Raw genomic sequence first — 24160 nt, 5'->3', positions numbered from 1 at the left:
TTTCCTACTGCCCCGTATTTTATACACCCTTTTCCTACTGCCCCGTTCTTTAAACACCCGATACCTACTGTCCCGTACTTTCTACACCCTTTTCCCACTGTCCCGTATTTTATACACCCTTTTCCTACTACCCCGTCCTGTGTCCACCCTTTTCCTACTACCCCGTCCTGTGTCCACCCTTTTCCTACTGTCCCGAACTTTATACACCATTTTCCTACTGTCCCATACTTTACACATCCCTCTCTCCTTTTCCCGCACATCCTTTACCAAACCCTATCAATCCCATGTCATACTTAATACATCTTTTCACGCATTAACCAAACAATGATATATATGATGTGTAGTCACATTTTAAATTCCTTAATGGAAAGTCGATATATGTGCGCGCTTGATCGCGAATAATTATCAATGCGATCAATACATGACAGTTGAGGTCAATGGTTCATGACCTTAACCTTGGAAGATATATATATAGAGAGAGAGGAACCCTTCAAGATTTGTATTGAAAGACATCGGGTATTTGAAAATAATTCAGTGAAAATCGTGAAATGTGAATTATATCGAGTTACCCGAACTCATTGTATATCCATAATATCGAGTCAACCCTAAACCGGAAGTGTATTTCACAAAATCATTTAAACGCTACTTAAATATTAGATTGCGATTGTAAAGAACTTTGTTTCTAGAGCATGGCGAAGCAGGTATTGTGTATTGGAATACAAATTGCATGTATATCCTTTTAAACCATGCAAGGAATATGTCTGTATTAATTGCGAATCAATATATGATTGAAACGTGTTTCAGTGAGTGCATCATTTACTTGAAAGATTTAGAATTGAAGGTGTGCAATTCAATAAAGTATAAACAGCACATTATATCAACCAATATATTTGCTAACCGGTTTCGCTTCAAGCTCTACAGCCTAAATCATAGTCCGAAAAACAGGAAGAGAAACCGGTATTACATTTATATATTGTAACATATATATTATACTGGTATATGTATTATAGATTCAGTTATTTGTTGTTTAATAATCTAGTTTCAAAGGTAGGTGACATTGATTCATTAAAATAAACTCTGATATGATATTGTTATAATGTATTTATCAGATCGGTTTGTTTAGAATGTTCAGGAATTTTCTATTTATAACCGAATAGAAATTTGAGAATAAAAATTGAGAGAAATTTATTGAGGATTTTTGAAGTGTGTTGTTTGGTGACGACGGAATGGCAATCTCCTCGGATCTAGGATCAAGTTAATGAATTATTCTATGAGGATTACAATTCAACCCGTTGTAGGAACTATTCTGAAAGTGCTGCTCGTTTTAAATAATGGTGCTTATGAAGTGATTTCAATAATTCACGTGGACATTAAATATACCAGGATCAGTGAGCTTTTGGACTTTAGGCATTGCTATTCTAGGTTCATCTATTTAAATTTTAGGAATTCTTGTTTGAAATTTCTTTTGCAAACTGTTAGTTTATACATTTTGTTGTTGTTTAAAGTTTGTTGTTGGTTTCTCTTTCTCTATTGCGATTAAAGGACGTATTATTGTTTCGCTGTTGGGTTTGGTGGACGTATTGTTGTTTCGCTGTTGGGTTTGGTGGACGTATTGTTGTTTCGCTGTTGGGTTTGGTGGACGTATTGTTGTTTCGCTGTTGGGTTTGGTGGACGTATTGTTGTTTCGCTGTTGGGTTTGCTGGACGTATTATTGTTTCGCTGTTGGGTTTGGTGTTCGTATTATTGTTTCGCTGTTGGGTTTGGTGGTCGTATTATTGTTTCGCTGTTGGGTTTGGTGGTCGTATTATTGTTTCGCTGTTGGGGTTGGTGGTCGTACTATTGTTTCGCTGTTGGGTTTGGTGGACGTATTGTTGATTCGCTGTTGCTATTGGTTGTCGTATTAATGTTTCTCTATTGCTCTTGGTGGTCATATTATTGTTTCTCTGTTGGGTAAGGTGGACCTATTGTTGATTCTCTGTTGGGTTTGCTGGACGTATTGTTGATTCTCTGTTGGGTTTGCTGGACGTATTGTTGATTCTCTGTTGGGTTTGCTGGACGTATTGTTGATTCTCTGTTGGGTTTGCTGGACGTATTGTTGATTCTCTGTTGGGTTTGCTGGACGTATTGTTGATTCTCTGTTGGGTTTGCTGGACGTATTGTTGATTCTCTGTTGGGTTTGCTGGACGTATTGTTGATTCTCTGTTGGGTTTGCTGGACGTATTGTTGATTCTCTGTTGGGTTTGCTGGACGTATTATTGTTTCTTTGTTGGTTTGTCGGACGTATTATTGTTTCTATGTTGGTTTGGTGGTCGTATTATTGTTTCAATGTTGGGTTTTGTAGCCGTATTCTATTTCTTTTCTTTGTTTGGCTAACAGTTTATCATATTATGAACTTCACGATATATAATTCATCATCATATATCAATTATGTTTTATATTTTTCTATTCTGCAAGTAAAGGCCTTCCACAGTGCAAAAGTGTGTGGGGAAGGCCAAAAAATAAAACCTTTCAAAGCAAAAGTTTATGTTTAATTTAGTATTGAAAACTGATATTTTGGTAGTTAAACTTGTGACATGTTTTGGGGTAATAAGGAGTTGACCAAAGTTTACGAAAGAAGATTTGTACAGATTTTGTACCAAAAAAAATAAATACTGCATTTTTTTCGGAAAAGTCTTTGACCAATATAACTATATATGATAACAAAAATGTAAATATATTTCTTAAAATAGCTGCAATCACCACATAGCTGCAAGACATTGTTGAAAGGGTTTTGTTGACTATTTTGACACAAAAACATATCCATTTCGTATAAAGACATTTCCGGAAAAATGCAAATGCTTTTTTATTAAAAATCTGATTAAATCTTCATTCGTCAAATGTGCACATCTCCTGATTACATCTACACACGCTGCAACGGATAAATGTATTATGCTTGCTAAATATTAAACCTAAAAAAATGAATAAAAATGTGTGTTTTTTAACATTTTATTTTTGGTCCTGCAAACGACGTTTGAATTTTGGTAGGCCTTTAAAAGGTTGTGCGAAGTTAGCAAAACATTCGACATTAAAAAGCCACAACTTTGGTCATTGGGCATTTAAAAATGAATTTTGTCCCTGGAAGTTGATATGGAATTTTTATGTTTGAAGCATCGGCATATTGCAAATGACATAATACTATCGGGCATTTGTACGTCCATTTTCCAGGATTTCCCCATGTCTGGTTGAATTTTGATGGACATATAGTGGTGCTAATTCTCGAACCCAGCTCTCAAAACCCCCGCATGTGTGCATGATCGTGCATGATGCGAGATGTTTCACCTGTCTTTCCTTTTTGACATTCAGTTGAAAGCAATTTAACATGTAGTCGTACATGAAGCGATATCTATCCTATCTGTCTACCTCTTCTACAAATTCATTTTTTTTCCCAAACTTTATGAGTTTAATTTTACCGTTTTGCTCGATAAAATATGTTAATTTAAAACCAAATAAAAATTTATATGATCTTCAATAGTTTTATTACTCTTTAAAAAATGAAGTTAATACTCAACTCCTCTTTTCTTCCTCTTTACTCTTAAATCTTCATTAAACTACATTCTGTTTTAATGAGCTGTACATTCTTTTTTAATGAGCTGCCTCACCCCTTCCATACATTCATGTGCCCTAGCCTTTCACTTCATACACGCGTCCACTTCTTTTTCGTTCACTGGTCATTTAAAAATTAATTTCTCGCTGACATTGGATATTGGACACTCAAAAATGAATGTCGTCCTGGCACGACATTGGATATTGGACATTCAAAAATGAATGTCGTCCTGGCACGACATTGGACATTTAAAAATTAATTTCTCGCTGGCACGACATTGGATATTGGACATTCAAAATGAGTGTCGTCCTGGCACGACATTGGGCATTCAAAAATATTCAAAACATAAACATGCATGTGGTACTGGCTCCAGGTTAGACATTGGACAATAAAAAATTAATGTCGTGGGCGACATTGTACATTGAACACACAAAATTGAATGCCGTTCTTGCAAAGCACTGGACGTTGGAAATTTTGAATGTCCAATGTCGTATGTGTATCTAACTTCAAACCAATTAATTAAGACACCAATCATCAAGCTTAATTTAAACAATATTGCTGTCAGAATCAACTAATAAATGAATTGTATTGGCTACACTTTTTGCTTCAGAAAATGGCGGGAGCAAGGTGGATGATAATCGGCTTTGTATTAACAATAGGTGTGGACTACACTTATTGTTCGACCACAACAATAACAACTGCATCGTCAAACGAGCTGCCAGAAACAAACGACCAAAATAGCCCAAAATTCACATCTTCACCATCACAGTCGACCAAAAGAATAGAGAGCACTGGCACTGGTACCCACAGCCCAACAACAACAACATCAGAGACTGATTCACAACCAACAGCACAACCGTCGCAAAACTCAACAGAATCTATACACAATGACACTGGTCCACATTCCACAACAGACAGTCACGGAGATGGCACCACACAACACAAAGTAATTGGTGGTCACGAAAAAGACGACCACGACACAACCCACGGGATAGAGTTGTTTACCTTCAATTTCTCTAACGTGAAGTACCCACTCGTGTTTTCTCTGGTGGTGATTCTAGCAGGGCTAAGCAAGATCGGCTTCCACTATTCACATTTCCTCTCGTCCAAGGTGCCAGAATCCTGGTAAGTTTGCTGTTTTTTACCGTCTATTTGGCATTATTTCTCTACAATCTTATCAGCTTGCTTGTCTATATGATTAAAGAGTCTAGTACTTTGCTGAGACATATGTCTATAATACACACATGAAGTCTAGACTGGTGTATATCGTACACACATGTGGTGTATAAATTGTTCACACATGAAGTCTAGTACGTGGTTGGGACTGGTGCATATCGTACACACATGTAGTGTATACATTGTTCACACATGCGCTAGTACATGGTTGGGACTGGTGTATATCGTACACACACGTAGTCTATACATTGTTCACACATGCGCGCTAGTATGTGGTTGGGACTGGTGTATATCGTACACACATGTAGTCTATAAATTGTTCACACATGCGCGCTAGTACGTGGTTAGGACTGGTGTGTATATCTTACTCATATGAAGTCTAGTACGTGGTTGGGACTTGTGTATATTGTACACATGTGTGGTCTAGTACGTGTTTGGGACATGTTTGTATATCGTACACATATGAAGTCTAGTACGTGGTTGGGACTGGTGTGTACATCGTACTTATTTGAGGTCTAGAATGCAGTGTGGACTAGTGTGTATATCGTACATATTTGAGGTGGGTGGGTCTGGTGTGTATATCGTACATTTTAGATCTCTAGTACGTGGTTGATACTGGTGTGTATATCGTCCACAAAGACAGACTACTTCGTCGTTATGTTTTGTTAGTATATTGAATATATAAGCGATCTAGTACGTGATTGGAACTGGTATGTATACCATACACATATATGTTGTCTAGTTCAACAACATTCTAGTTGAGACATATTAGAGACCTAGTATATGGTAGTGACTGGACTGTATATCATAAATATAAGAGACCAAGTATGTGGTAGGGACTGGTGTTTATATCGTGCATAATAGAGACCTAGAATGTGGTAGGGACTGGTGTTTATATCGTGCATATTAGAGACCTTGTATGTGGTAGGGACTGGTGTTTATATCGTGCATAATAGAGACCTAGAATGTGGTAGGGACTGGTGTTTATATCGTGCATATTAGAGACCAAGTATGTGGTAGGGACTGGTGTTTATATCGTGCATAATAGAGACCTAGAATGTGGTAGGGACTGGTGTTTATATCGTGCATATTAGAGACCTAGTATGTGGTAGGGACTGGTGTTTATATCGTGCATATTAGAGACTTTGTATGTGGTAGGGACTGGTGTGTGTATCATACTTAATAGAGACCTATTATGTGGTAGGGACTGGTGTTTATATCGTGCATAATAGAGACCTATTATGTGGTAGGGACTGGTGTATGTATCATACTTAATAGAGACCTATTATGTGGTAGGGACTGGTGTTTATATCGTGCATATTAGAGACCTATTATGTGGTAGGGACTGGTGTTTATATCGTGCATAATAGAGACCTATTATGTGGTAGGGACTGGTGTTTATATCGTGCATATTACAGACCTAGTATGTGGTAGGGACTGGTGTTTATATCGTGCATATTAGATACTTTGTATGTGGTAGGGACTGGTGTGTGTATCATACTTAATAGAGACCTATTATGTGGTAGGGACTGGTGTTTATATCGTGCATAATAGAGACCTATTATGTGGTAGGGACTGGTGTTTATATCGTGCATAATAGAGACCTATTATGTGGTAGGGACTGGTGTTTATATCGTGCATATTAGAGACCTATTATGTGGTAGGGACTGGTGTTTATATCGTGCATAATAGAGACCTATTATGTGGTAGGGACTGGTGTTTATATCGTGCATAATAGAGACCTATTATGTGGTAGGGACTGGTGTGTGTATCATACTTAATAGAGACCTATTATGTGGTAGGGACTGGTGTTTATATCGTGCATAATAGAGACCTATTATGTGGTAGGGACTGGTGTTTATATCGTGCATAATAGAGACCTATTATGTGGTAGGGACTGGTGTATGTGTACTTAATAGAGACCTTGTTTGTGGTAAGGACGGGTGTGTGTATCATACTTCATAGATACCTATTATGTGGTAGGGACTGGTGTGTGTATCATACTTAATAGAGATCTAGTATGTGGTAGGGACTGGTGTTTATATCGTGCATATTAGAGACCTATTATGTGGTAGGGACTGGTGTTTATATCGTGCATATTAGAGACCTATTATGTGGTAGGGACTGGTGTTTATATCGTGCATATTAGAGACCTTGTATGTGGTAGGGACTGGTGTGTGTATCATACTTAATAGAGGCCTATTATGTGGTAGGGACAGGTGTTTATATCGTGCATATTACAGACCTAGTATGTGGTAGGGTCTTGTGTGTATATCGTGCATATTAGAGACCTTGTATATGGTAGGGTCTTGTGTGTATATCATGCATATTAGAGACCTAGTATATTGCAGGATCTTGTGTGTATATCGTGCATATTAGAGACCTAGTATGTTGTAGGGACTGGTGTGTATATCGTGCATATTAGAGACCTAGTATGTTGTAGGGACTGGTGTGTATATCGTGCATATTAGAGACCTAGTATGTTGTAGGGACTGGTGTGTATATCGTGCTTATTAGAGACCTAGTATATGGTAGGGTCTTGTGTGTATATCTTGCATATTAGAGACCTTGTATATGTTAGGGACTGGTGTTTATATCGTGCATATTAGAGACCTTGTATGTGGTAGGGACTAGTGTTTATATCGTGCATATTAGAGACCTTGTATGTGGTTGGGACTGGTGTTTATATCGTGCATATTAGAGACCTTGTATGTGGTAGGGACTAGTGTGTATATCGTGCATATTAGAGACCTTGTATATGGTAGGGTCTTGTGTGTATATCATGCATATTAGAGACCTAGTATATTGCAGGATCTTGTGTGTATATCGTGCATATTAGAGACCTAGTATGTTGTAGGGACTGGTGTGTATATCGTGCTTATTAGAGACCTAGTATATGGTAGGGTCTTGTGTGTATATCTTGCATATTAGAGACCTTGTATGTGGTAGGGACTGGTGTTTATATCGTGCATATTAGAGACCTTGTATGTGGTAGGGACTGGTGTTTATATCGTGCATATTAGAGACCTTGTATGTGGTTGGGACTGGTGTGTGTATCATACTTAATAGAGACCTAGTATGTGGTAGGAACTTGTGTTTATATCGTGCATATTAGAGACCTTGTATGTGGTAGGGACTGGTGTTTATATCGTACATATTAGAGACCTTGTATGTGGTAGGGACTGGTGTGTGTATCATACTTAATAGAGACCTATTATGTGGTAGGGACTGGTGTTTATATCGTGCATAATAGAGACCTATTATGTGGTAGGGACTGGTGTATGTATCATACTTAATAGAGACCTATTATGTGGTAGGGACTGGTGTTTATATCGTGCATATTAGAGACCTATTATGTGGTAGGGACTGGTGTTTATATCGTGCATAATAGAGACCTATTATGTGGTAGGGACTGGTGTTTATATCGTGCATATTACAGACCTAGTATGTGGTAGGGACTGGTGTTTATATCGTGCATATTAGAGACCGATTATGTGGTAGGGACTGGTGTTTATATCGTGCATAATAGAGACCTATTATGTGGTAGGGACTGGTGTTTATATCGTGCATATTAGAGACCTATTATGTGGTAGGGACTGGTGTTTATATCGTGCATAATAGAGACCTATTATGTGGTAGGGACTGGTGTTTATATCGTGCATATTACAGACCTAGTATGTGGTAGGGACTGGTGTTTATATCGTGCATATTAGATACTTTGTATGTGGTAGGGACTGGTGTGTGTATCATACTTAATAGAGACCTATTATGTGGTAGGGACTGGTGTTTATATCGTGCATAATAGAGACCTATTATGTGGTAGGGACTAGTGTTTATATCGTGCACAATAGAGACCTATTATGTGGTAGGGACTGGTGTTTATATCGTGCATATTAGAGACCTATTATGTGGTAGGGACTGGTGTTTATATCGTGCATAATAGAGACCTATTATGTGGTAGGGACTGGTGTGTGTATCATACTTAATAGAGACCTATTATGTGGTAGGGACTGGTGTTTATATCGTGCATAATAGAGACCTATTATGTGGTAGGGACTGGTGTTTATATCGTGCATAATAGAGACCTATTATGTGGTAGGGACTGGTGTATGTGTACTTAATAGAGACCTTGTTTGTGGTAAGGACGGGTGTGTGTATCATACTTCATAGATACCTATTATGTGGTAGGGACTGGTGTGTGTATCATACTTAATAGAGATCTAGTATGTGGTAGGGACTGGTGTTTATATCGTGCATATTAGAGACCGATTATGTGGTAGGGACTGGTGTTTATATCGTGCATAATAGAGACCTATTATGTGGTAGGGACTGGTGTTTATATCGTGCATATTAGAGACCTTGTATGTGGTAGGGACTGGTGTGTGTATCATACTTAATAGAGACCTATTATGTGGTAGGGACTGGTGTTTATATCGTGCATATTAGAGACCTTGTATGTGGTAGGGTCTTGTGTGTATATCGTGCATATTAGAGACCTTGTATATGGTAGGGTCTTGTGTGTATATCATGCATATTAGAGACCTAGTATATTGCAGGATCTTGTGTGTATATCGTGCATATTAGAGACCTAGTATGTTGTAGGGACTGGTGTGTATATCGTGCTTATTAGAGACCTAGTATATGGTAGGGTCTTGTGTGTATATCTTGCATATTAGAGACCTTGTATGTGGTAGGGACTGGTGTTTATATCGTGCATATTAGAGACCTTGTATGTGGTAGGGACTAGTGTTTATATCGTGCATATTAGAGACCTTGTATGTGGTTGGGACTGGTGTGTGTATCATACTTAATAGAGACCTAGTATGTGGTAGGAACTTGTGTTTATATCGTGCATATTAGAGACCTTGTATGTGGTAGGGACTGGTGTTTATATCGTGCATATTAGAGACCTTGTATGTGGTAGGGACTGGTGTGTGTATCATACTTAATAGAGACCTATTATGTGGTAGGGACTGGTGTTTATATCGTGCATAATAGAGACCTATTATGTGGTAGGGACTGGTGTATGTATCATACTTAATAGAGACCTATTATGTGGTAGGGACTGGTGTTTATATCGTGCATATTAGAGACCTATTATGTGGTAGGGACTGGTGTTTATATCGTGCATAATAGAGACCTATTATGTGGTAGGGACTGGTGTTTATATCGTGCATATTACAGACCTAGTATGTGGTAGGGACTGGTGTTTATATCGTGCATATTAGAGACCTTGTATGTGGTAGGGACTGGTGTTTATATCGTGCATATTAGAGACCTTGTATGTGGTAGGGACTGGTGTTTATATCGTGCATATTAGAGACCTTGTATGTGGTTGGGACTGGTGTGTGTATCATACTTAATAGAGACCTAGTATGTGGTAGGAACTTGTGTTTATATCGTGCATATTAGAGACCTAGTATGTGGTAGGGACTGGTGTTTATATCGTGCATATTAGAGACCTTGTATGTGGTAGGGACTGGTGTTTATATCGTGCATATTAGAGACCTTGTATGTGGTAGGGACTGGTGTGTGTATCATACTTAATAGAGACCTAGTATGTGGTAGGGACTGGTGTGTGTGTATCATACTTAATAGAGACCTAGTATGTGGTAGGGACTGGTGTATGTGTACTTAATAGAGACCTTGTTTGTGGTAAGGACGGGTGTGTGTATCATACTTCATAGATACCTAGTATGTGGTAGGGACTGGTGTGTGAATCATACTTAATAGAGACCTAGTATGTGGTAGGGACTGGTGTGTGTTTCATACATGATGAGGTCAAAAGAATACCTGAAAACAACATCAAACTGATTCATTTAATTGGTATCTTTAATGAGAAGTTGATATTGAAATGGACATTTTAAAACTTGTTCGAGCTCTTTTTACGCCCTCACTTATACAGTTTTTTAACGCTAAAATAAGTCGATCAACTGCAATTGTATAAAATTACCATTGTGCATGTACTATTTTGTTTGAATTAATCCTTTTATTTTGTCTAACAGTGTCTTGATTGAACAAGGCGTAATCATGTACTAGGTGTTATATTGTACCAGGCGTTATATTTGATGTTATTTTGTCTTACATTGTGCTGATTTTACTAGGCGTTGTATTGTACCAGGCGTTATACTTGATGTTGTTTTGTCTTACAGTGTGCTGATTTTAATAGGCGTTTTATTGTACCAGGCGTTATATTTGATTATATTTTGTCTTACATTGTGCTGATTTTACTAGGCGTTTTATTGTACCAGGCGTTATACTTGATATTATTTTGTCTTACATTGTGCTGATTTTACTAGGCGTTATATTGTACCAGGCGTTATACTTGGTGTTATTTTGTCTTACAGTGTGCTGATTTTACTAGGCGTTTTATTGTACCAGGCGTTATACTTGATGTTATTTTGTCTTACAGTGTGCTGATTTTACTAGGCGTTTTATTGTACCAGGCGTTATACTTGATGTTATTTTGTCTTACAGTGTGCTGATTTTACTAGGCGTTATATTGTACCAGGCGTTATACTTGGTGTTATTTTGTCTTACAGTGTGCTGATTTTACTAGGCGTTATATTGTACCAGGCGTTATACTTGATGTTATTTTGTCTTACAGTGTGCTGATTTTACTAGGCGTTATATTGTACCAGGCGTTATACTTGGTGTTATTTTGTCTTACAGTGTGCTGATTTTACTAGGCGTTATATTGTACCAGGCGTTATACTTGATGTTATTTTGTCTTACAGTGTGCTGATTTTACTAGGCGTTATATTGTACCAGGCGTTATACTTGATGTTATTTTGTCTTACAGTGTGCTGATTTTACTAGGCGTTTTATTGTACCAGGCGTTATACTTGGTGTTATTTTGTCTTACATTGTGCTGATTTTACTAGGCGTTTCATTGTACCAGGCGTTATATTTGATGTTATTGTGTCTTACATTGCGCTGATTTTACTAGGCGTTATATTGTACCAGACGTTATACTTGATGTTATTTTGTCTTACAGTGTGCTGATTTTACTAGGCGTTTTATTGTACCAGGCGTTATACTTGATGTTATTTTGTCTTACAGTGTGCTGATATTACTAGGCGTTTTATTGTACCAGGCGTTATACTTGATGTTATTTTGTCTTACAGTGTGCTGATTTTACTAGGCGTTTTATTGTACCAGGCGTTATACTTGATGTTATTTTGTCTTACAGTGTGCTGATATTACTAGGCGTTTTATTGTACCAGGCGTTATACTTGATGTTATTTTGTCTTACAGTGTGCTGATATTACTAGGCGTTTTATTGTACCAGGCGTTATACTTGATGTTATTTTGTCTTTCAGTGTGCTGATTTTACTAGGCGTTTTATTGTACCAGGCGTTATACTTGATGTTATTTTGTCTTACAGTGTGCTGATTTTACTAGGCGTTATATTGTACCAGGCGTTATACTTGGTGTTATTTTGTCTTACAGTGTGCTGATTTTACTAGGCGTTTTATTGTACCAGGCGTTATACTTGATGTTATTTTGTCTTACAGTGTGCTGATTTTACTAGGCGTTTTATTGTACCAGGCGTTATACTTGATGTTATTTTGTCTTACAGTGTGCTGATTTTACTAGGCGTTATATTGTACCAGGCGTTATACTTGATGTTATTTTGTCTTACAGTGTGCTGATTTTACTAGGCGTTATATTGTACCAGGCGTTATACTTGATGTTATTTTGTCTTACATTGTGCTGATTTTACTAGGCGTTTTATTGTACCAGGCGTTATACTTGGTGTTATTTTGTCTTACAGTGTGCTGATTTTACTAGGCGTTTCATTGTACCAGGCGTTATATTTGATGTTATTTTGTCTTACATTGTGCTGATTTTACTAGGCGTTATATTGTACCAGACGTTATACTTGATGTTATTTTGTCTTACAGTGTGCTGATTTTACTAGGCGTTTTATTGTACCAGGCGTTATACTTGATGTTATTTTGTCTTACAGTGTGATGATTTTACTAGGCGTTTTATTGTACCAGACGTTATACTTGATGTTATTTTGTCTTACAGTGTGCTGATTTTACTAGGCGTTATATTGTACCAGGCGTTATACTTGATGTTATTTTGTCTTACAGTGTGCTGATTTTACTAGGCGTTATATTGTACCAGGCGTTATACTTGGTTTTATTTTGTCTTACAGTGTGCTGATTTTACTAGGCGTTATATTGTACCAGGCGTTATACTTGATGTTATTTTGTCTTACATTGTGCTGATTTTACTAGGCGTTTTATTGTACCAGGCGTTATACTTGATGTTATTTTGTCTTACAGTGTGCTGATTTTACTAGGCGTTATATTGTACCAGGCGTTATACTTGATGTTATTTTGTCTTACAGTGTGCTGATTTTACTAGGCGTTTTATTGTACCAGGCGTTATACTTGATGTTATTTTGTCTTACAGTGTGCTGATTTTACTAGGCGTTATATTGTACCAGGCGTTATACTTGATGTTATTTTGTCTTACAGTGTGCTGATTTTACTAGGCGTTATATTGTACCAGGCGTTATACTTGGTGTTATTTTGTCTTACAGTGTGCTGATTTTACTAGGCGTTATATTGTACCAGGCGTTATACTTGGTGTTATTTTGTCTTACAGTGTGCTGATTTTACAAGGCGTTTTATTCTACCAGGCGTTATACTTGGTGTTATTTTGTCTTACAGTGTGCTGATTTTACTAGGCGTTATATTCTACCAGGCGTTATACTTGGTGTTATTTTGTCTTACAGTGTGCTGATTTTACTAGGCGTTTTATTGTACCAGGCGTTATACTTGATGTTATTTTGTCTTACAGTGTGCTGATTTTACTAGGCGTTTTATTGTACCAGGCGTTATACTTGATGTTATTTTGTCTTACATTGTGCTGATTTTACTAGGCGTTTCATTGTACCAGGCGTTATACTTGATGTTATTTTGTCTTACAGTGTGCTGATTTTACTAGGCGTTATATTGTACCAGGCGTTATACTTGGTGTTATTTTGTCTTACAGTGTGCTGATTTTACTAGGCGTTATATTGTACCAGGCGTTATACTTGATGTTATTTTGTCTTACATTGTGCTGATTTTACTAGGCGTTATATTGTACCAGGCGAGATACTTGGTGTTATTTTGTCTTACAGTGTGCTGATTTTACTAGGCGTTTTATGGTACCAGGGGTTATATTTGATGTTATTTGTTTTACAGTGTTCTGATTGTACCAGGCGTTATACTGTACCAGGCGTTATTTTGTACCAGGCGTTATACTGTACCAGGCGTTATACTGTACTAGGCCTTACATTGTTATATTGTACCAGGCGTTATACTGTACCAGGCGTTATATTGTACTAGGCCTTACATTGTTATATTGTACCAGGCGTTATACTCTACCAGGCGTTATACTGTACCAGGCGTTATATTGTACTAGGCCTTACATTGTTATATTGTACCAGGCGTTATACTGTACCAGGCGTTATATTGTACTAGGCCTTTCATTGTTATATTGTACCAGGCGTTATATTGTACCAGGCGTCCAGGCGTTATATTGTACCAGGCGTTATATTGTACCAGGCGTCCAGGCGTTATATTGTACCAGGCGTTATACTGTACCAGGCGTTATATTGTACTAGGCCTTACATTGTTATATTGTACCAGGCGTTATATTGTACCAGGCGTCCAGGCGTTATATTGTACCAGGCGTTATATTGTACCAGGCGCTATATCTGGTTCATTTTTTGCAGTTCGCTGATTGTTATAGGCGTTATATTTGGTGTAATTTTGCAGTAAGTACTCTCCTTCACGTCACTTATATTCGAAATGGGTATAATAACGTTCATAAATATTAAACTGCTATGTGTACAAGCAACATAAGAGAGTCTCATGGTGCATGTGTCCGCCTCTCAAAAAAAGGTTTGTGGGTTTAATCCTCAATTGGGTTCTTTCTAATGACACAAGTATATACTGTCTTTTACTTAAGAAACGGACTCGAGATTCATATAAGTATAGTCGCGCTAAAATAAATTAAATTAATCATCACAGTCACGCTAAATTAAATTAATCATCACAGTCACGCTTAAATAAATCAGTCATCACAGTCACGCTAAAATAAATTAATCATCACAGTCGCGCTAAAATTAATCAATCATCACAGTCGCGCTAAAATAAATTAATCATCACAGTCGCGCTAAAATGAATTAATCATCACAGTCACGCTAAAATAAATTAATCATCACAGTCGCGCTAAAATAAATTAATCATCACAATCACGCTGAAATAAATTAACCATCACAGTCACGCTGAAATAAATTAATCATTACAGTCACGCTGAAATACACAAGTCATCACAGTCGCGCTAAAATAAATTAATCATCACAGTCGCGCTAAAATAAATTGACCATCACAGTCGCGCTAAAATAAATTAATCATCACAATCGGACTGAAATAAATTAATCATCACAGTCACGCTGAAATACACAAGTCATCACAGTCGCGCTAAAATAAATTAATCATCACAGTCGCGCTAAAATAAATTAACCATCACAGTCACGCTAAAATAAATTAATCATTACAGTCACGCTAAAATAAATTAAAAAAATCATCACAGTCGCGCTAAAATAAATTAATCATCACAGTCACGCTAAAATAAATTAATCATCACAGTCACGCTAAAATAAATTAATCATCACAGTCACGCTAAAATAAATTAATCATCACAGTCACGCTGAAATAAATTAATCATCACAGTCACGCTGAAATACACAAGTCATCACAGTCGCGCTAAAATAAATTAATCATCACAGTCGCGCTAAAATAAATTGACCATCACAGTCGCGCTAAAATAAATTAATCATCACAATCGGGCTGAAATAAATTAATCATCACAGTCACGCTGAAATACACAAGTCATCACAGTCGCGCTAAAATAAATTAATCATTACAGTCACGCTAAAATAAATTAATCATCACAGTCACGCTAAAATAAATTAACCATCACAGTCACGCTGAAATAAATTAGTAATCACAGTCACGCTAAAATAAATTAATCATCACAGTCGCGCTAAAATAAATTAACCATCATAGTCACGCTAAAATAAATTAATCATCACAGTCACGCTAAAATAAATTAGTCATCACAGTCACGCTAAAATAAATAAATCATCACAGTCACGCTGAAATAAAATAGTAATCACAGTCACGCTAAAATAAATTAATCATCACAGTCGCGCTAAAATAAATTAACCATCACAGTCGCGCTTAAATAAATTAATCATCACAGTCGCGCTAAAATAAATTAATCATCACAGTCGCGCTAAAATAAATTAACTATCACAGTCGCGCTAAAATAAATCAGTATAAACTAAGAGAATAAAGACAAGGAAATTACACCATCAAATCAGAGAATCGACTATATTATCAACGTGACCAACATGTAAAATACATGTGTTTACAACTGTATGAACGACACTTCTATTTTAGCTACACTGGCGTTTCGGAGAACCTTACCCTGTTTGCTCCACACGAGTTCTTCTTGTTTCTTCTGCCACCGTAAGTAGTAAATATATATGTGTGATTTTACCCCGCGTGTACACAATGCAGGTGTAAGGATGTATTTTGACCCCCAACCCCTAGAGTCACGAACCCACAGGTAGTTTAATCAATATAGAGGGGTAAAGCGTTTGGTAATGAGCAATTATATTTTATCGAGTCAGTTGATTTCCTGTCGTCTCATCTAGTTGATTTATTCGATGCTATTCTTAATTCGGGACACTTTCCATTGAAGTGGTCTAAAGGCATATTGTGCCTGTATACAAAAGCACGACTCGAGCAGCCCAAGTAATTACCGTGGAATGACATAAGTAAGCTGTTTTGCAAAAAAAATAATACCGGAATATTAATGAAAAGAGTAACTGACTGGGCAGAAAATAATAATATACTGAGCGATTCTCAATTTGGGTTTCATAGGGGTCGGTCTACTTCAGATTCTATTCTTATATTAAATGAAATTGTGAAAAAAACTGTTACATGATAAAAGATTGTACTGTGCCTTTATTGACATGAAACGTGTTTTTGATAGTGTTAGTTTACATAGCCACAGGCTAAAGCTGTATAAAGCAGGGCCCATATTCACTAACGTCCTAAGCCTCAGTTTGAGACTCAGACTCAGAAAAGCTTGACCTAATTTTGTTGTTAAAATGCTTATAAAATGGCAAAGATGGTAAAAATTATGTATGTTTTACCAAAAATCTGTTCTACAATCAACCGCACATCTTTAATCAAATAAAGTTATGTTATAGATATTTTGATACATTTAAGAGTTCAATTTTTCTGAGCCTGAGTCTGAAACTCGGGCACAAGACGTTAGTAAATAAGGCCCTAGGAAATGATGGCGGGAAAGGCTTAGAATTGTTTTAACTGTTGATGAATTACAAAAAAGCTTAAATTTGTTGCATTTTTATTGTTTGAAATGGAGACTTGATGTTAACATAGAAAAGAAAAAGATAATGGTAATTCGGGAAAGGGGTATTTTACATGAAAAAGAAAACATGGACATATGACAATAATATCACAGCATGGCGATTTTAAGCCAAGATTTGTTTGCCAATTGTTGACGCTTTTGTCGGGGATCGAGCGTATTCACCTTAATTTTCGTAAATATAAACTTGGCGTTAAACGAGCTCATGCAACATGGCCGTTTACGGTGAAAGGTATTGTAGTATTATTAAATTTTGGTGTAAAACTATTTCTACCGACAACATTATCACAAAAGAATTGTAAAGTGACTTGTTAAGAAGTCTTGATTGTCGTAACAACTCGGCTAGCAAGGTAAAATCTTTGTTATATTGTTTGGTTTCTCATACGTGTGGTTAAATCCAAACTCAGTTAATTTGTAAAATTTTCATATTATGTTTAAAAATAGAGTGCCCGATGTTTCTTAGCGTTCATGGTATGAAGGGATAAGCAAAAGTAATACTTTATGCACATAAAAACTCATTATTAAGAAACATTTTGAAATTGAACTGTACCTAGATGTTTTACCAAATCAACTCAGAATGTCTTTGTCTAAGCATAGATTGTCATCTAATAAACTTCATATAGAAACCAGCCGATATGACCGAAATAGAATAGTTAGAGCTCAGCGTTATTGTACTGCTTGTAGCTCTAATGAATTAGATGACGAATATCATTTTATCGTAATATGACCTATATATAAAAATCTCAGAAAAACAACAACATATTATATTAGAAACCCAAGTATATACAGGTTTATCGAACTAATATTATCAAAAAACGTCAGCATACTAATTAAGTAGCTTAGGTAAATATATTCTTATTTAAATAACATCGTTTAGAAGTATTATGACATTAGTTAATAGCCCCCACCCCCCCCCCCCCCCCCCCCCCATAATATTTCATTACTCTATTTAATATATATCTCGCAGTTTGATTTTGATATGTATCTCTTTTTCCTTTTTGCGATACCTTCTTGTATGTTCTTTAATTTAACTTACTTATACTTTTCTCCTTTTCTTTGTATTTCGACCTTGCATTGTTGTGACCGTACTGACTAATCTATTTATATATATGCTTATATTGATCATATATTGGCAAGAAACTGTTATATAACATGTTTAAGACAATAAACATTTATGTTTGTCTGTCTGTCTGTTCATAATATATCGACTCAGGCGACATAATATTACGACCCCTCTACACGAATTTGCGACCCTGGCATAAGAAACGACTTCCCGGTATCATTTCAATTCGTGTAGAGGATTGATAATATTATGACCCGGGTTTCGATATTATAAGTTACGGAGTAATATAAGTAGGTGGCCATTGATCGACTGATAGGAAATGTTATATGGGAATCGTAAAATAGACGCCATTTTGGAACACTATTATTTACTTATCCAATATGGAAAAAATATGGGCGTGACCAGTTCTTGACCAATGGTGTTGCGTCACTTGTGTTGGAGGCGTGATATACTATGACCCGGTGGTTAATATTTCTGAAGACTAATGACCGGGGGTCGTGATTCTATGAGGATCAAGATAAAGGAACGCTCTCTAGAAAATAATACTGTCAAAACAAAGCGATTTTTTTTAATATATATCATTATATAATATATTTTATAATATATTCATTTTTTTGTTAAAGTGACCTTTATTCATATATACATATGAATAAAAATAACTTTAAGAAAAAATGAATATATATTATATATGATACATGTATGCGTTTGTCTGCTTTGTTGTTATCATCATCCATGAACAACCTTTATTTGAATTGTTTAAAACACATTGTTGCATATATCATATATCACAAAAAATCAATGTTTAAAGTTATTACATTAATACGTATTTTATTTTGTTTTCTACATTTCATAAATATACATATGTTTATTGAGTTCATCACAAATCTTCAATAATGGAACCATTAATGACATTGATGTGCCTTAAAAGTAAACAGGTATCACTTAATAATCTACAAATTTTCATGTATCTTAAACATGAACTGTATAGCCCACTCATGGCCACCTATATTGACTTTCACTAGTATTGGAAAAGAGTGTTAAACCAGATATTAACGTTTACCCAGTTAGTAGGTTTTAACAACTGAATAGACTTACAGCACAGTATGTGTGTTGATACACTACACCTGTATACAAACTCTTTTCTTGATGCACGGCTGGGAATAATGTTAAATGTAATAGAAATGATTTCATAATTAACGTAAAGCGGAAGTTTAGAATTAAAATTAAACAAGTTAATATGTGTTTTTTTGAATTTCAAATGTTGAATAACCTGCATAAAACTATATCTATTTGAGAGTTGATTTTCCACAATGTAGATAGGTAGATTCATGGCGATAGTCTCCGAAGTCATTCGGGTGGTCCATATAATTCTTTACACCGGCAATATGTCGGTGAGATTTAATGGCTAACCGATGAAATAACAGCTTTGATCCGAAATGTTTGGTGTTTTTTTTTGGCAAATTCTATCAATAAGAAAAATACAAAAAATACTGCATTGTAAAAATAGTCATGTATCGGTAATTGCATGTGTATTATTTCTTCCTAATTTTAAGCAATTTAGTAACAAATTGAACTATATGGGGTCCTCCGTCGGTAACGAGATTTGTAGTGTTATTGGCTGCGCAGAGATCCATGTGGCGGATCTCCCCTTGCTACCTGAAACATATAATTGAACCTTTTTTTCCTATTGCTAAATTGCATATTTCACCAGATTTCAACATGCATGTTTTTACTGACATCATGACGTGCAGTAATATTAAAATAAAAGTTGACGTAAAATATCGCATTTTTACAGAGTCGAAGTGAATTTTCGAATTTCCCAGCACTGATAACATGACCAGAAACACATATCCGTTATGCAAGAAGGATTCTTTTTTAACCAAGCGGCCAGTTTTAGGCACACTTAATTGTAACCACATACTTGATCCTGTTGTTTCCATTGTATTAATCCAAGAACAATTTTCTGCTTGGCTCAACCTGTTGATGGTGACATTTTCAGTATTATTCTGGAAGCAGCATTCAGCCTCCACGATAGAACTTTTGCCGAAAACATTGGTGGAGTTTTATTATTTGCTGTGCTGGTAAGATTATATTTTTAGCACGTTTGGTTTTTGAAGGAAAATGTCAAGGTATAGTACTGTCGTCGTAGTCGTCGTAGTCGTCGGCCTGAATACAGTAAAAAAAAACAGTTAAGGCTATTCAAATGAAATCCACACGATGCCAGAGACGTTACGCAGGTGTCATGTGTAACAAGGCCCATTTCTCGACTTAAGTTATTGTCTAGTGCATGATGCCACTTGTTAAACATAGACCGGCGTTGGCGTTTGTTTGGCGGCACTCTTGTTTCTAATGAAGCAACATTTAATATTTAATTAATAAAAGAAGTATGCTATGTCGTAACAACTGTATGTTTAGAGACTGACGGTATACAATGTGTGTAGGGTGTAGGTTTATTGTAGGTTCTAAGATCCAATGATAGTAATTGTTAATTATAACAATCATGAATTTAAGTATGCCGTTTATATGTTGGTGGAGTTTTGTCGCAACCGATGTTAAACTCCTTCTAAAACAGTGTTTATCCAAATATCATTCTCTGCTCGGCATAATTATATTTATGTAATGCATCATTGAATGAACGTCATTTGATATCCTAATCTGCTCGGCAAACATCTATTAAATGCATCATTGAATGTACGTAATTTGTTTCTGTATAGGATTAACATTAGTAAGTTTCTTTTCCAGGGTACAGTGATGAACTGCTTTTTAATTGGTAAGACCTATATCAATTGTTAGAAAATAACTCAAAACCACATCTGAAGTAATAGTAACATATCATAAAAAATATTTGTCATAAACTTTTTTAAACGAAATATACAAGCAAAAGGCCAAAGTCGAAATAAAAGATTATACATTGTTACTTATAACAGCCAACACAAACTCTTTGGTCATCTACCTAATGGTTATCTTATAAGCAGTATATTCTAACCTCAGTATATGCACTTATCACCAGTGTATTCTAACCTCAGTATATGCGCTTATCACCAGTATATTCTAACCTCAGTATATGCGCTTATCACCAGTATACTCTAACCTCAGTATATGCACTTATCACCAGTATATTGTAACCTCAGTATATGCACTTATCACCAGTATATTGTAACCTCAGTATATGCACTTATCACCAGTATATTCTAACCTCAGTATATGCGCTTATCACCAGTATATTCTAACCTCAGTATATGCACTTATCACCAGTACATGTATATTCTAACCTCAGTATATGCGCTTATCACCAGTATATTCTAACCTCAGTATATGCGCTTATCACCAGTATATTCTAACCTCAGTATGTGCGCTTATCACCAGTATATTCTAACCTCAGTATATGCGCTTATCACAGTATATGCACTAATCACCAGTAGATTCTAACTTCAGTATATGCGCTTATCACCAGTATATTCTAACCTCAATATATGCGCTTAACGCCAGTATATTCTAACCTCAGTATATGCGCTTATCACCAGTATATTCTAACCTCAGTATATGCACTTATCACGAGTGTATTCTAACCTCAGTATATGTGCTTATCATCAGTGTATTCTAACCTCAGTATATGCGCTTATCACCAGTATATTGTAACCTCAGTATATGCGCTTATCACAAGAGTATTCTAACCTCAGTATATGCGCTTATCACCAGTATATTCTAACCTCAGTATATGAGCTTATCACCAGTATATTCTAACCTCAGTATATGAGCTTATCACCAGTATATTCTAACCTCAGTATATGCACTTATCACCAGTATATTCTAACCTCAGTATATGCACTTATCACCAGAATAGTCTAACCTTCGTATATGAAGTTATCACTAGTATATTCTAAAAAATGTGAACACTGTTTGATGTAATTATAACATCTATTTCACTCTATGGCTTTGTAGATGCCCACACTGCAAACAAACGTATAAACCAACATCTTCAATATCTGAAACTCAAAAAATACAGGAACTAGAAGCGTGCTGTTATAATCAACAATTGGATGAATGAAGATAAACTTAAAATTAATACTTCAAAAACTGAGTTAATTATGTTCGGTAGTAGGCAACAGCTTCATGAATGTAACACAAAAAACCTTTAGCAGGAGATGAAGTCAAATCAGGAAGTTGTATCCTTCTTTCAAATGGAACTATTGTTAAACACAGTGCCAAAACCTGTCATGATATCCTAAAACTCCGACGTCAGTATCTGTATTACAAGTAATTAGTGTTTATATGTTTTATTGCATATTTTGTGCAATACTGATTATTCTCACCTTATCTTTATTACCGAATATTTTAAGTTGTATTGCATGTTTTAAAGTTGATAAATTTGATTGTTTTTTTATTGAGCAAATAATCTCTCATAACTCCATGAGGAGTGGTTTTATACATTATTGTTGCATGTTTTATCTGTATTTATCCCATGAATGTATAAAAGTGAGACTTGAATAAATTTTCTGTCTGTCTGTCTGTCTGTATCAGATATCTTGGGGCATTTCTTGACCAAACATTATATTTCAAAGAGCATGTTAAACGAAAAAGTCGAACTGCCATGTTGAATTATTTCAGAATCAAAAGTATATATACATGTATATATATATATAATATCTCACCAAAGAAGATGCAGAAACTCTTGTGTTTCACTAGTCATTTGTTATCTTGACTATTGTAATGTACTCCACTTCGGAATCGCATAGTGTGAGATTAGCAAATTGCATCGTTTTCAAAATATATGTGCCAAACTAGTTCTGAATCGCATGAAATTTGACAGCTCCAAAGAAACTCTTTGTGAACTGCATTGGCTACCAATCAAAGCCAGAATTACATTCAATATTTTAACCTTCATGTACAACTGCGCTGTTGGTAATCCTCATGGCTACCTTACAGAGATTCTAAAAAAACAGACCCCAACACGGAACTTACGATCGCCTCATCTTGTTAGCGGTTGTTATGTTGTGCCATTCAATAAGAGAAGAACATTTTGTGTCAGAAGTTTTTCTACTATAGGACAAAATTGTGGAATGAGTTTCGAGACCTTTATGCATTATTTTAAAGACTGTAGTGACTGTGATAGTAAGGAAAGTTTATTAATGAACTGATTTTAATTTATTTTGTATAACTACACGTGCATCGTTTGTCTTAAAATACTGTTCACATTTTCTTACGTCATGAATACAATATTTTATTATTATTATTACGTACGTGTATAGTGATGAGTTTTATAAAATGATTTTTGTAGTAATTTATTTGAATTATTTCAATTTGCTTCTTATTTTTAACTCATAACAGTTAAGTAGTATAATGTACATTTCTTCTATTAACCTGCATTTACATTTATTTTATTTATTCGTACAACGCCATTTAATATGTATTCATGTAAAAATAGGCGTTTTATCAAATGTTTCATGTTTCATGTTATCATTGAATTTGACTCTACGCTATTTTGAAATTGCTGTTCTTTTAGGGTTTGCCTTTTAACACGTGCATTGTCAAACGTTTGACTGTTGAGATTGTCCCTGTAGTTTCCATTATGTAAGTGTCCTCTTGTCCAATTAATATATGATAGGTTTTTTTGCTCTGGTTACTGAATTGCGGTTTTCAAGTCTTACTTGTTGATATTCTAGGTCTGTCTATGTGGGGTCTGTATCAGGCGGGGGCGATGGAGGACGTCCAATGTACGCTAGTCCAGTTTCTGATATTCAGTGCGCTCATTGTGGCTGTAGACCCCGTAGCGGTAATTCTATACTCATATACCATGTACCCTTAGACATGGATTGGTGATATAATCCTTGTTTTGGTTACATGTTTTAATTGTACGCAAGACATTC

At 35.8% G+C, this 24160-nt stretch overlaps 1 protein-coding gene across 6 annotated transcripts in view; it reads left to right on the top strand.

Moving 5' to 3' along the window:
* Positions 1-677: 677 nt before the first annotated feature.
* Positions 678-24160, top strand: part of LOC128218819 (Na(+)/H(+) exchanger protein 7-like) — a 46026-nt gene continuing 22543 nt past the window's right edge. The window contains exons 1-7 of one of the 6 annotated variants that reach the window (XM_052926537.1): positions 678-701; positions 4194-4708; positions 14499-14540; positions 16234-16302; positions 20293-20374; positions 21036-21063; positions 23957-24066. In XM_052926537.1, the coding sequence (XP_052782497.1) occupies positions 690-701; positions 4194-4708; positions 14499-14540; positions 16234-16302; positions 20293-20374; positions 21036-21063; positions 23957-24066 (858 nt within the window). In that variant the 5' untranslated portion in view covers positions 678-689. Of the gene's footprint in view, positions 702-733; positions 1048-1219; positions 1335-4193; positions 4709-14498; positions 14541-16233; positions 16303-20292; positions 20375-21035; positions 21064-23956; positions 24067-24160 lie in introns of those variants that run through there. The other 5 variants (XM_052926535.1, XM_052926540.1, XM_052926539.1 and 2 more) reach the window with 5 other exon arrangements.

Source organism: Mya arenaria, chromosome 15 (genome assembly GCF_026914265.1).
Source record: "Mya arenaria isolate MELC-2E11 chromosome 15, ASM2691426v1".
Classification (NCBI taxonomy): Eukaryota; Metazoa; Mollusca; class Bivalvia; order Myida; family Myidae; genus Mya; species Mya arenaria.
This window is presented reverse-complemented; position numbering and strand designations above follow the sequence as displayed.